Below are 14,112 nucleotides of genomic sequence, written 5' to 3' on the forward strand. Positions count from 1 at the left end.
AAGTTAGCTATGATATCATATCATGAATTACAATGAATTTTATTAATTATTTAAAAATATTTATTTAAATAATAAACTACTTTATTTAGTAAATTTCTAATAGTATTTTATCTAAAAATACTAATTATACCTACTGATTCATACTATATAATATTAATGAAATTATAATATTTTACAATCAAAATTTATTAGTAAATATAAAATTATTAGTTAATTCAATAATAATAATATTACTTAATTATGTTTATCTTAAAAATTATGATATTTATTAATTAGATTAAATCCGACAACATATTTAATGAGTATAGTATTGTACTGTACTGTACTGTACAGTGAGTTATATATGAAAACAACAAAAAATATGAGTTTCTCTCTACAAGTGACTACTAATTCTTAAAAAAAATAAAAATTAATATCATTTTTACCAAAATATGAAAGCGTAACAAAATTAAACAATAAAGTTGTATAATTTAATTACACACACTTAGACCTGGAAGTTATTAAAATTTTTGCATAATTTTTTAATAATGAAATTTTTGTTATACAATAGTATAGACTTTATTTTGTTTTTGATATATTTATCAGTGCCTTACAAGAGTTCGTCCTCTGCAAGAACCGACACGTGGTTCAAGACTGCGGTCAAAGGGCCAGTCTATTCATGGAGAAGCACTTACATCGTATAACTAATCCAATTATGGATCAGCACTGTTCTGCTTATACCTATGGACCGGACGCCTGCACTCAAAAGGACTCGCAAACCAATAATGCGATTAATAATCACAACTTTTCTAACAATTGTTTATTAATAACATTTTTGTTATCATTAGTATTGTTTTCAACATTTTCATTTAGAGAGGCATTCATATATAAGTAATATAATATTATTACCGTAATATTAATATTAATGAATTATGATAATCCTAAATTTACAATTTGTATATTTAAATATACACTTTTTCAATCATAATAAAAACTTGTTTTTAGTTATAATGTATTTGTTTAATTATAATTATTTAAATTTATTTTTAAAGTTTTATAAATTATATATTATAATACAATATATTAAAATACAAATGTTTATTAGTTTATATGTGTGTAATAGTGTGTATTTCATACATATTATAGTAAAATATTTACATTCTAAGTGTTGGCGTAATATGAAAATAAATGAATAAAATTTTCAAGTCTATATAGAAATAATTTGTGAAGATATAATAAATATTGATACAATATATAATAGGTTTATAAAATATATACAATAATGTATTATTTCATAGTTTTTTTTAGTTTTTTGAAAACAATTTTAAATTTCTGAATATTGCTAAATATTATATTATAGATTACATTATCTTATTTTTGGTTTTTAATATTACTGATATTATTTTATTTATTATAAAGAAAACAGATATTAAAATTATTAGTTAGATATTTTAAAAATTATATCAATATCTTATTATTTAAATATTTATATTTAATTTGCTAATTAAAAAATATATCTTTAATAAATATAAGGTTAACCTTTAAAAATCTAAGTAAAAATCAAAAACAAAAATAACTTAAGTTTAAGTTAATATTTACTAACAAAAAAATCAAAATTAAAAATTACTAATAATCAGTAGTTTTTGTAGTTAACAAACTATAACAATAAAAAACAGAAGCAATATTAATAGTAATCATATAACTTATGTACAGTATATTCAAGGTATTGGGTGTAATATTTTTAATGACTTTACCCTTAATTGAATAAAAAAGCAGATTATATTAGCTGTGTAATATATTATATAATAACAAAATTACTTATCATGACTTACAATACCATACTTATAAAAACTATATGCAAAAAATATGTAATTGAGTTTTGACACTAAACAGAGCACACATGCGGTGCTAATATAGTAATAGTTGTTATATAATATTATAATACTATACATATTCACACACACACACACACACACACACACACACACACACACAGAGAGAGAGAGAGAGAGAGAGAGAGAGAGAGAGAGAGAGAGAGACTTTATTTGTGAAACACTTTTCTTTATCACTTTTTATAACTATGTTTTAGAGATGTTATACTTTATAATTTTAGTAAAATACAAAATACTATATGCTTTATACTCTCACCCCTAATGTTATATAAAATAGTGAAGCGATCAAACATTTTTCTACATAATATTTTCAAAATACAGTAAAGAATATTCTGTAGTATAAAACATACAATACTACTGTAGTATACTGTAGTTATACTATACATATACTATAACAAACAAAGTTTTGTGTTGTTTTACACTAAAAAATTGTGAAAAATGTTTGAACAATGGCTTGCTTTTAGTAAATCAATGGTTTTATTATATAAATTTATAATATCGTACTGTATGTGCTAATGCTATATCTATTTATACATTTTTTCTCTGCTATGCTTTATATATACAGTATAATGTAATGATATATATACTGTAAATATAAATTTATATCTTTTAAAACTATTATCACACAAATAGTTACACCTAATTGTGACTTTATTTTATTTAAGACATGTCATTGAATTTGTTAAATCGGTTTGCCTAAAAAAAGTTTTGATAGTAAAAAAAGGATTTTAATTTAATTTTTTAATTCAAACTATTAGAAAGCATTTAATAGTTTTATAAATTTAATTTTAATATAATTTCTAAATAAATATTTTGTTATTGTAAAAATAACTGAAAATACTATACTCTCTAACAAAAAAATAAATAAATGATAAACTGATGGATTAAACTATCGAAAAAATGTTTTAAAATCTCTGAAATAAAGCCATTTTACGTACAATAAAATATTGCTAACCATAACAATCAAAATAAGAACAATAATATCTATAATATATATATACAGTATATATAAATATAACATAAGAATCTTGAGAAACATGTATTTCCCGAAGCAATTATTAAAAGACATTGTTATCGATGTAAAAGTGCAAAAAATATATATTGAATCATATATTATAGATAAAAAGATATGTTATTTGACATTATTTAATAGGGTAGTGAAATAAATGTTTGTTTTTTATTTTTATTTACTATTACTATTAATATGATATTCAAATGTTTTTATTTTGTAAATGGTAACCAATTTTAAAAAAAAGTTTACATTTATTTTTTTAAATATAAATATTTGATATTTATATTAAATTGAATTAAAATTTAAAACAAAAATAAATACATAGTAAACATTAACTTATATACGGTATAACTGATTCTGGACTCTAAGCAACCATAAAAATGTTATATAAATGTTAAACTATTATTATAAACTAAAACAAGAAATCATTTATTTTATGCCTGTTTTTCTATCACTTCATATACTGTACAGTAAAGCATACCGTTTCTCATCAAAACCCATTGTACAGTACTATTGTGTACAACACTATTGAATGATCAATTGATTAAACCGAGCAATCAGTTTGTATTATATTATATTTTTAGTCCCGGAGTTTATCTTTGCAAACAGTATTTTCTTATTTTTTCAATAGAGAAATAAATAGTCTCTCCGGCAATGATAGGGACGTCTAATTAGACAACAGTCACATAACATAACAAAATAAAATAAATGACAATTATTTGGAAATGTCACTCAATGACACCGGTATATAGTAATTAATATTATTTATAATATACTAATATAAAATATATATTATTAATAAAATGATTTTTTAAATAAACTATTTAAAAAAAATAATTTAAGTATAATATACGGTATATTCAAATAATTATTTTATATAAATGGTTATAAATATTACTGATTATGACTAAAATAGTAAATTTGATTACTAAAAAATCTGAACAATATATATTTATAAACATTGTGCTAATTGTTATCAATATAAATAATTATTAATTAAATTTGTCATTTATTATTTCACAGAATATTAAAGTTAAGTAATAAATAGTATATAAAAAATTTATATAGTAATTTTCATCATAAAAAAATTATATATTATTTCACTCTTTTATTATTTTAATTATTTATTAGCAGCAAGTATTGCTGATAGTAATTGTTATGTAAAATATAATGTGAATATCATATTAATATATATATAAATATATAATAATATCTTACACGCTTATAATCAATAATATATTTTATATAAGATTTTATTAGTGTCTACCAATTGTTATTGTATTATTATTTTACAACTTTTAATATTTATAACAAAATATTATTTTAAATAGAATTAAATTATAATAACTTTTTTTAGTTGAAGAAATCTGAAAATATATTAAATCAACCTAATATAAATCATGTTTACGTAATACCCATGATATCATACTGTATATTACATACAAATATAAATTAATTGTTAACGCAATGCCCGCATATTCAAAGTTAATGTGCCGTTTGCATGACTGTCCAGTTGTTTGGGTGCACACCAAGCAATAAATAATAGGGAGTCGACTATATAATTGTGTGTCTTGTAATAACAGACCCGTATATATAATCGTATCAGTAATAAAACATTTTGTTTAGACTTTTATTAGGCATATTTATGCTTTTATTTTGAGATTATATACAATTAATATACAAGTATTATATTCTAAGCAATAAACAAATGGAAAAAACAAATTATAAGTATAAAATTATTAATAAATATAAATTTGTTAATCAAAATAAATTTTATAATCTAATGTACAGTATATAAAATGCATATGCTTATTATTAAGATTCAACAATTAATTGATATTTTTTAATTTTAATTTAATTAATATATTAAGTAATTATGTTCACAAAATTTTAAATAAGTCACTAATTTTCTATGTTATAACAAATGGTATTCAAAAATTTAATTATATTATTAATCATATAATTTAATTTAATAATTTGTTTGAAATACTTATTATAATTAATTCTGTATAAATTTGTTAAAATATATAAGTTAGTCTGAACTAAACAATTATTTATTCAATAATATTATTAATAATTAATTAATAAAACAGTATGTTTAGAAAATTTTGACAATTTGCTACAAATAAAAATATTATATATTTATTTTTATAATAAAAATAAAAATTTGAAATCAATAATAAAAGAAGTCATTTATTTATCCAAAAAATTATATAATTAATTGTTTGACAAATACTAAGTGAATTAATAGTAAATTAATAGAAAACAGTTGAGTAAATATTGTAATTGAATTTAATGAACAACATTATGCACACATACAGTACTACTGTATTATGGATTTAATAGATTTTGACAATTTTACAAATAAACAAAATTTCCTAAATTTTCATAATATAATATAATATCATATAATATCATTAATATCATAATATAATATTATACTGTAAATAATTTAATTTATATAAATAATACGATAAATAATTGGTAGGTAAATAAGTAAGTAAGTAAATAAAAATTAGTAAAAATGAAATAATAATAATATATATTATTTTGTCATTAATTGTAAGTAAAATTAGTAGCAAATATTACAAACCTTATAAATTATAATTATAAGTTATAATAGTGCTATTTATTATTATTATTATTAATAAAATTGTTATAAAGTTATTATTTGAGATAAATATCACTATCACTAATGGTTTTATCAAATGATTAGTCATTAGATGTCATTAACTATATGTAAGACATTTTTAGCGACCAAAATCCTATCTCTCATTAGGGAACTGATCCCATTTGTTTAAGACAATAATATAAGGGAAATATTAAGTGGAATAGATATAGAAATATATATAAAAAGTGAGTGAGTGAGTGAGTGAGTGAGTGAGTGAGTGAGTGAGTGAGTGAGTGAGTGAGTGAGTGAGTGAGTGAGTGAGTGAGTGAGTGAGTGAGAGAGAGAGAGAGAGAGAGAGAGAGAGAGAGTCCAAACAATTATATATATATCTTTGAGACAAATTAGAGATTGAATAAGCGCTCAAATTAATCATTGACTCAATATATAGGACCAGAGATACACACCATAAGACAGAAATTTTTGATCAAAAGACAACTCCAGACTCACAACAATTGGTTTTTTATATTATTGTATTTCTCATACATTTTCTTATTATTGATAATAGATTTGAGTTAAAGTCTAGAATCACTCTGTATTTTCCTATCCGTGCTTTTTATTTACTACACAATCTTTTTTCCTCTTTTACTCCTATCCTTTAAGTCTCTCTCTCTCTCTCTCTCTCTCTCTCTCTCTCTCTCTCTCTCTCTCTCTCTCTCTGATCCCAACGTGTCTTATCTTATAAATGGTGTGTCCATTCAAAGACATATATAAGTGAAGACACACTTCTAATTAATGTATATATAGTTTTTATACAAAATAACAGTATTTTTCCTTAAATACTTTTATAATATTATATATAAAAAGCATTTATTAAAACTATTTTATGCTATTTTTCTTTTTGTTGAAATGTATTGATTTATTGATAAAATAATTTGTAATTCTGCAGTTATTTTTTACACAAAATTAATTAGTTTATACTACTATAGAGTAAATGTTTTACGTCTATCTTAACTTTATATCTGTATATTTTACATGAAAAATAATTTTTAAATTTTAATAATGATTATTATAATTAGTATTATCAAGGTTAAACAAGGTTAAGAAATGTTGTGATACATTTACATAATAAATACTCACAGATTTAATATATTTATTTAAACAATTCAAAAGTTTATCAAAAATAAGTAATTAGTTTGCTTTATAATTATTAAAAAATATTTATCATTTAATTTTTAAAAATTAAATTAATAAAATAATTTTTTGTGATTTGTAAATATTTAAATTTTTTGGTATATTAATATTATTGATAAGGTAAGTATAATCTACTAAATATAAAAGAGGATCCCATTACTAAAGGACGGGTAGGCATCTATGTATATATCAATATATATCTCTCTAAATACTCTCCCACGAGAGGGACAGTTGGTTTTTAACTAGTTTAAACACCATTATTATAGTAAATTTAACATGGTGTTATGGGGAACAGTAAGTTGAGTAACTAAATATTATAAAAACCAAAACATTAACTATTGTTGTATATAAATATAGTAATTGTTTTAGATATTTATAATAATTTTATAGATATCTATTGTAATTTAATACTAAACATTAACTGATAATATAAATTTGTAAACTTTTAAATTTTGATTAGTGTACAAATAAACTATTAATACAGTAGTATATAATAATTTATTTATAGTTACAAAGTTGTTTACATTTTTATTTTGGCAACTGTTTATGTGAAATGAAATTTTTTTACTTATATTTATAACAATTTATATTGAAATTAATTAAATAATTTGTAAATTAATGTAATAGTAATTTGTACTAAACAGTGATTGTTGATATAGTTAACACTAATAATGATGAAACCTGTCTATAATAATACAATGGATAAACATTATTTAATTGAAGAGGTAATTATTATCAATAAATGTTTAAATATTTTTTATTGCTAGTTAAAAATCATATGTAGATGTCTAAAAATAACTAATAATTTATAAAATTGCAATATTTATTTTAAATATTACATCATAAACAATAAACATTTATCAATTTAAGTTTATCTATTTTTTAAATAACACTTAAGTTGCTAAGCATATTAAGATTTTATATATAACTAAAATATATATTTAATTACATAAATTAAATTTGAATATATTTTGCTTAATTTATCACTAAATGTAACTCAAATTGATGAATTAAAACTATTTATAAACTATTTTAAAAATTATATGAAAAAACAAAAACTAATTAATCATAAATATTCAATATTAAAGTAAAAAATGATTTAACTAATTATACAAAAAATTAAAACATCAGAAATATGTTACTTTTTATACTAACAATTGGTATATACAGTATATAAATATATTAACAGCATTTTTATATTGTTATAATTAAAAATCAAATTCATTATTATTTGTATATTTGAACACATGATTTGTTTTTATACTGAATGGTGATTATCATACATCACAACAACAGTTATCATCTTTTCATTAGATACCGATAGTGTTACTAATAAATACTTGTAATATAATAATAATGATGACTATATTAGACAATTATGTATTAAAAAAATATTTTTCTGCCATTTTTCTTGATTTATTTATATAATACGCTATTTTGTGATAGCTAAATTGCTTTATTACCGTTAAACATAATAAGTTTTTTTAAATTGTTAAATAATTCATTGATATAAAAGTTTGTATGTTTATATAGTAGTGTTTTGTATGTGATATTATTATAAACATTGTTACACATCATTAAAAATAATATTAAATAAAATCATAAAATTGTTATTTTAAAAACAAATATACTAGTAGCTATTTTTATCATATAAGTTTTAAATGCGATATATATTATATAAATATATATTTGTGTATTTCAGCAATATTTTTGACAAAAAAATATAACTTAATATTCAAACTTCAAAGATATATTTAATGGTTTTTAAATTTTGATAACAATATAAACAAATTACACATATATTTTTGATAATTTTGTTATTAAATGTTGAAAATAAACTGAAAACAAGTGTTGTTATTAATATCATTGATAAAAGTTTAAAGATAATTGTAAATTGGGATTTTTTTGATAAAAATATTTATGTCAAAAATGATGAACGTATTAGTAGCGGCCATACGGGACAAGAGGAACGGTAGCAAACGTGACAGTGGTTTTAGTATGAGATCACAATATCCACAATACGTACTCTACGACGTGTGTGTCATAAGTTTTTTTACAGCACTAAAAATATTTTAATGAATTAATTTATTAATAACTTTGATATATTTATTTAATAATTTATTGTTTACTATTAAGAATTTTACAAAATTATTGATTAAAAAATATATTAATTTTTTGTGTATTTTTAATCTGATATCTGATGACAGAGTGATGGCGATGAAGTTGAGTGTAATTTATCAAACATGAAGATGTCTTATGGAAGTAATAGTAAGACAGCGCTTACGGATGTCATCATCAGGTATGGCATCAAATAATTTTTCAAAAATATTTAAGACTTTAAATATTGAATCTACAAATACTGTTATTTTAATTATAATATCAGTAAAAAAATATATTTACAATAACTAACAAATAAAAAATTAGATAATAATATGAACCTTTGATAAATTATTTTTTTTTATTAAAATTTTTATATTATTTGATATTATTTAAAAAAATATTATATTAAACCATTTTTTTGTATAAGGGAAATATGTTGCAATTAATTGATAATAAACTTTTACTTTTTTTTGTGTATAAAATTTATATGGAAATTATAAAAATTCAATATACAATTATTTGTTTATATTGGCATTTTAAAAGTTATAATCAAAATAAAAATTATTTATATATATTGAATATAACTTAAAATTATTCATTTTTTCCATAAATGTCAGACAATATCGAAAAAACTGTTTGTCGCTCCAATTCTCTTATTACTCTCTCTCTCTCTCTCTCTCTCTCTCTCTCTCTCTCTCTCTCTCTCTCTCTCTCTCTCTCTCTCTCTCTCTCTCTCTCTCTCTCTCTCTCTCTCTCTCTCTCTCTCTCTCTCTCTCTCTCTCTCTCTCTCTCTCTCTCTCTATCAATAGGTTTTTGCTTACAATAGGAGTAGACATAAAAAAGTTAAAATATTATTTATATAATAAATTAATAGAGAAATGATTTTTCATTATTATTATTATAAGTTTTTTTAAATAGTAAAATATTCAACCGATAATAGACGGACACAAACAATAGGTTGTGACTCTACCTGTGCTTTGTTTGACTAAAAGTTATTTTTATTAATCAATAAAAGTCTGTCTGTATATTAGTTTTTTATAAAATATAAAAGTTTGTTGTAAAACATGCAAATATTAATACATTATATCGTGACTACTAAAAATAATTTTTATATAATATATTTACTCATAATTTATATTTTATAACTTTTAGTTTATTAATTTGACAATAAATGAAAAATACTTTAGCTATATATAAGTTAAAATTAGTTTATTTATCAAATATGTCTATTTATATATTAATAAATTTTTATATGTAGACCCCGTGGACGTGGATTTTGGTCAAACAGAACACCAATGGAAAGATTCATGATTTTCCTCATAACCACACTGTTTATGGTAACAGTTGGTCTTGTTTTGACCGCTACTTATATAACTTACAATAGAGATATCAATGTCACGATAAATGGTTTGTATATTATATATCGATAAAATAAATCAATGCTTTTTCACTATATGCTATATATTGTATATACAGTATATAGTGTTAAATTGGTTTTGATAGAGCACTAGTAATAAAAGAAATTATTAACAAATATAATTGTTTTCTATGTAGTAGTAAATCAAACATCACATTCAGACATAGATATTATCAGCACCGGTAGTCCTGATGTTATATTTAGTAATCAGTCAATTCAGACAGTATCTAATCGTCCAGAAAATGCTGTCAGTGATAGCTCCGAGTCATCGATAGCAACACAAAGTACTAGTGATACAAGTGTTGTAATCAACCAAACGATGGCCAATACTGTTCATACAAATGAAATGGACGACCAGTCTGTGATTGAAACACAAAATACATCAAATGTAACGTCAGATAATGCGGTCAACACAAGTGAGACACTTGTCGACAATAAACTCAGCTCAATATCAATAAACATCTGTAACACTGAGGCCTGTAAAAAGGCCGGTCAAATAATTAGGGATTCACTAAACACAACAATAGATCCATGCGATGACTTTTATGAGTTCGCGTGCGGCGGTTGGGAGACCACTCATACAATACCAGCCGATAAGTCCCGTTACGGCAGTTTTGACGCCGTCGATGAAGAGCTCAAAAAAAGTATTAAAGAATATTTGAGTAAAAAAACTACAAAAAGTGATTCAAAAGCCGTTATCTATGCCTCAGATTTTTACAAGGCTTGCATTGATGAGGGTATTAGTTATTTAATTTAATTTTTTGTTATAATATTTTAATATATTTACTAATATTTTTTAGCAACTATTAATTCACGCGGAGTAACACCACTTCTGGATGCACTTAATTCAGTGGGCGGTTGGCCTATCATTGGACAGTCAAGTGTCTATAAAAACAGTGATTACGATTGGACGGAATCGTTCGCTAAACAAATGGTTAACTTTGGTGTGGCCGCCATATACTCGGTCTCAGTACAGCCGGATTCCAACGATACACTTGTCAATAGAGTTTACGTAAGTTTTTTATTTAATATTACACATATTATAGCAATATATTAAAACTTATTTTAGTATGACTCCGGTGTTTTTGGTTTGGGTCGCAACCAATTGGCTAATACCAGTGCTTATACCGATATAGTCAACGCATACAAGAAATACATACTCGAATCGGCACTACTATTAGGCGGTAAAAATGATAGTCAAACACAACAAGATATTGAAGATATATTGGCATTTGAATCAAAACTTGCTATTGTATGATAAAAATTAAAAATATTTTTAAAAATTAAACTCAATTATTATGAAAACAATTTTTTCAGTTATCATTACCACCGGAGAAAAAACGAGACTCAAGTATTTGGTACAATAGGATGTCTTTCAATGCATTCAATGACTTGACGACCCAAAAGATTGATTGGTTAAGCATAACGAATAAGATCTATGAAAAGCTAAACTCAACAATTCGTGTCCAAAACGATGAACTGGTTATCATTCAGGACATTGACTATTATAAGGGCGTCAGTGAGTTGTTTGAGAAAACACCTGTACGTGTGATCGCCAATTACTTTGGTTGGATGACTGTCATGAATCTGGGCTCCTATACCACCAAACAATTTCGGGACATTGTGTTTACATTTGACAAAGTAGTGTCAGGTGTGGAAAAAGAGACCGAACTGTGGCAGACCTGTACTAATAGTTTATCATCAAGTCTTCAATACGCTGTGAGCCGACTATATGTCGACAAAAAATTCACACAAAAAGATAAGGAAGAGGTTTGTGTCAGTCTGTTGTTCAATAAATTAGCGAATGATTTGTTTGTTTGAATTGTATTTTATTTTTGTTGATCTGAACAGAATATTCTGTAAGAGAGAGAGAGAGAGAGAGAGAGAGAAATAATTACTAATTATTGTTATGTCATTTGTTTTTAGGCGGCGCTAATGATTAATGATATTAAGGAGTCGTACAATCAATTAATTGCTGAAAGCGATTGGTTGGATGAAAGCACCAAAAATAAGTCATTAATCAAATTGAATGCCATTAAGCAAAATATTGGTTATCCCGATTGGCTACTCAACAATGATGACCTGGATAATTATTATAAGCTGGTTAGTAGCAGCACTTATAATAAGTTTATTAAATTATGTTATTTATAATTATTAATAATCTTTGATTTTATTAATATATTATTATTTTTACAAAATATAGACTCAATCAGTGGACCCGAAAAAATCCTTCGAAAGCATACTTTACTTGCAATATGTTTCGGTGAACCGCGAGTTCAAGTCTATCCGAGAAAAAGTTAATCTAACCCTTAGGTATATCTATTATATATCTATTTAAATAATTAAAAACTTTAATTAATTGACTTAAATTTTGATAATAAGTTGGCCAATGCCTCCTGCAATAGTAAACGCTGCCTATGAGCCAACACAAAACTCTATTAGTAAGCGATTTATTTTTGTTAATTTTAGTGAAATAATCGAAATTACTGTTTATTTAATTTTACAATAATATTTTAAAAGTATTTTACTGTATATATCTGATTCAATTTATCTTAAGTAAATTTATATATTATTATTATTATTTTTGATTACAGCAATACCTGCCGGTATATTGACCCTACCGTTTTTTGATAGCCAACGACCCGCATATCTTAACTATGGTGCCATTGGACTGGTAGTGTATTATTTTATCCTAATTTAATTGAGTATTATCTATATATATACTTAAATTATCTTAAATTATTTGATTGGATATCAGGTTGTAGGGCATGAAATGACACATGGATTTGATGACGAAGGTATGAATTTTTTTAAAAAATTTAATAAATGTCTACTAATTATTACATATATTTATTTAAAAAAATATTTATATAAACAGGCAGCCAATTTGATCCAAATGGTAATCTAATCAATTGGTGGACACAAGAAATCCGTAAACGTTTTGAGCAAAAAGCCGATTGTTTTATTAATGAATATTCTAGTATTTATGTACCGGAAGTCGATATGCATGTATGTATTCTATGACTATCCCAATAGCCCTGTCCTCTCAAAATAGTAACAGTTAAATGATTGATAAATTATTATGGATTTTCAATTTTTCAATTAGCTAAATGGCAAGAATACTGTGGGCGAAAATATAGCTGATAACGGCGGTATGCGTGAGTCATATCGGGCCTATCAGATATACATCCAGAAACACGGAGAACCACCGCGACTGCCATACGTTAGCGATTATACACCCGAACAGCTCTATTTCATGTCTCACGCAAATGTTAGACAACTGTCCATTTATTTATTAAGATGTTTGAGTTGAGTTTGAGTTAACACTTTTTCCAATTGTCATCAACAGGTTTGGTGCAGTCTTTGGAGACCAGAAGCTCTGAAAACACAAATCCAGTACAACCCTCACAGTCCCGGCAAATATCGGGTCAATGTTCCCGTATCCAACTTTAAGGCATTTTCCGATGCATACAAGTGCTCACCAAACTCACGAATGAATAGAAAAGATAAATGTATTTTGTGGTAATACTGTATAATTCGTATTAAATTATTATTTTTTAGTTCATATTTTTGTAAAATTAATGAAAAATTTAAGTATATATTATTTTGATTTTTTGATTGTAATAATTACTGATATATAAATTTATATATTTTTATTCATTGATGAAGTGATACTAAATGATATTTTTTGTATTTATTATATGATATTATAGTTTGTTTATTAAATGGAATAAAATTATTTTGATATAAATTTATTTAGAAAAATATTATTATAATTTGATTTATTAAATATTACTATACCACTTACTTTTTAAAATAATAGATAAAGTAGTTTGTTAAACATTATAAAAAACTTATTAAAAATATAATCATGCACATATAAACTATTACTAATTAATGTATTATGTGT

At 23.4% G+C, this 14,112-nt stretch overlaps 2 protein-coding genes across 4 annotated transcripts in view; both read left to right on the forward strand.

Annotated features, from left to right (window-relative positions):
* LOC128951249 (uncharacterized) overlaps positions 1-874 on the forward strand; it is a 4,066-nt gene extending 3,192 nt beyond the window's left edge. Inside the window, exon 5 of the mRNA XM_054296499.1 lies at positions 586-874. Within this exon, the coding sequence (XP_054152474.1) occupies positions 586-874 (289 nt within the window). The remainder of the gene's footprint in view (positions 1-585) is intronic.
* A 6,341-nt stretch (positions 875-7,215) lies between these two features.
* LOC128951770 (neprilysin-1-like) lies at positions 7,216-13,728 on the forward strand. Of its 3 annotated transcripts, none has more exons than XM_054297042.1 (15): positions 7,216-7,410; positions 8,893-8,984; positions 10,044-10,192; positions 10,340-10,939; positions 11,003-11,214; positions 11,272-11,454; positions 11,520-11,972; positions 12,129-12,305; positions 12,406-12,515; positions 12,585-12,643; positions 12,797-12,876; positions 12,961-13,000; positions 13,081-13,211; positions 13,309-13,473; positions 13,552-13,728. In XM_054297042.1, exons 1-15 carry the CDS (start codon positions 7,357-7,359, stop codon positions 13,726-13,728), a joined length of 2,682 nt encoding a protein of 893 aa, XP_054153017.1. In that variant the 5' UTR covers positions 7,216-7,356. The 3 variants fall into 3 exon arrangements, with proteins under 3 accessions (XP_054153017.1, XP_054153014.1, XP_054153016.1); XM_054297039.1 differs by lacking the exon at positions 7,216-7,410 and adding an exon at positions 8,506-8,719; XM_054297041.1 differs by lacking the exon at positions 7,216-7,410 and adding an exon at positions 8,506-8,719 and having other exon boundaries at positions 10,343-10,939.
* Positions 13,729-14,112: the final 384 nt, after the last annotated feature.

The sequence above is a fragment of the Oppia nitens genome, unplaced genomic scaffold (assembly GCF_028296485.1).
Source record: "Oppia nitens isolate AA-2021 unplaced genomic scaffold, nextdenovo-longstitch-racon4-pilon3 scaffold1_pilon_pilon_pilon, whole genome shotgun sequence".
Lineage (NCBI taxonomy): Eukaryota > Metazoa > Arthropoda > Arachnida > Sarcoptiformes > Oppiidae > Oppia > Oppia nitens.

Excerpts from the sequence above, each read along its gene's own strand:
- LOC128951770 (XM_054297039.1), top strand. The coding sequence starts at position 8,606 with ATGTCAAAAATGATGAACGTATTAGTAGCGGCCATACGGGACAAGAGG. Across the intron at positions 8,985-10,043 it reads CTTACGGATGTCATCATCAG|ACCCCGTGGACGTGGATTTT; the intron begins GTATGGCATCAA and ends TTTTATATGTAG. Across the intron at positions 12,306-12,405 it reads TGGATAATTATTATAAGCTG|ACTCAATCAGTGGACCCGAA; the intron begins GTTAGTAGCAGC and ends TACAAAATATAG.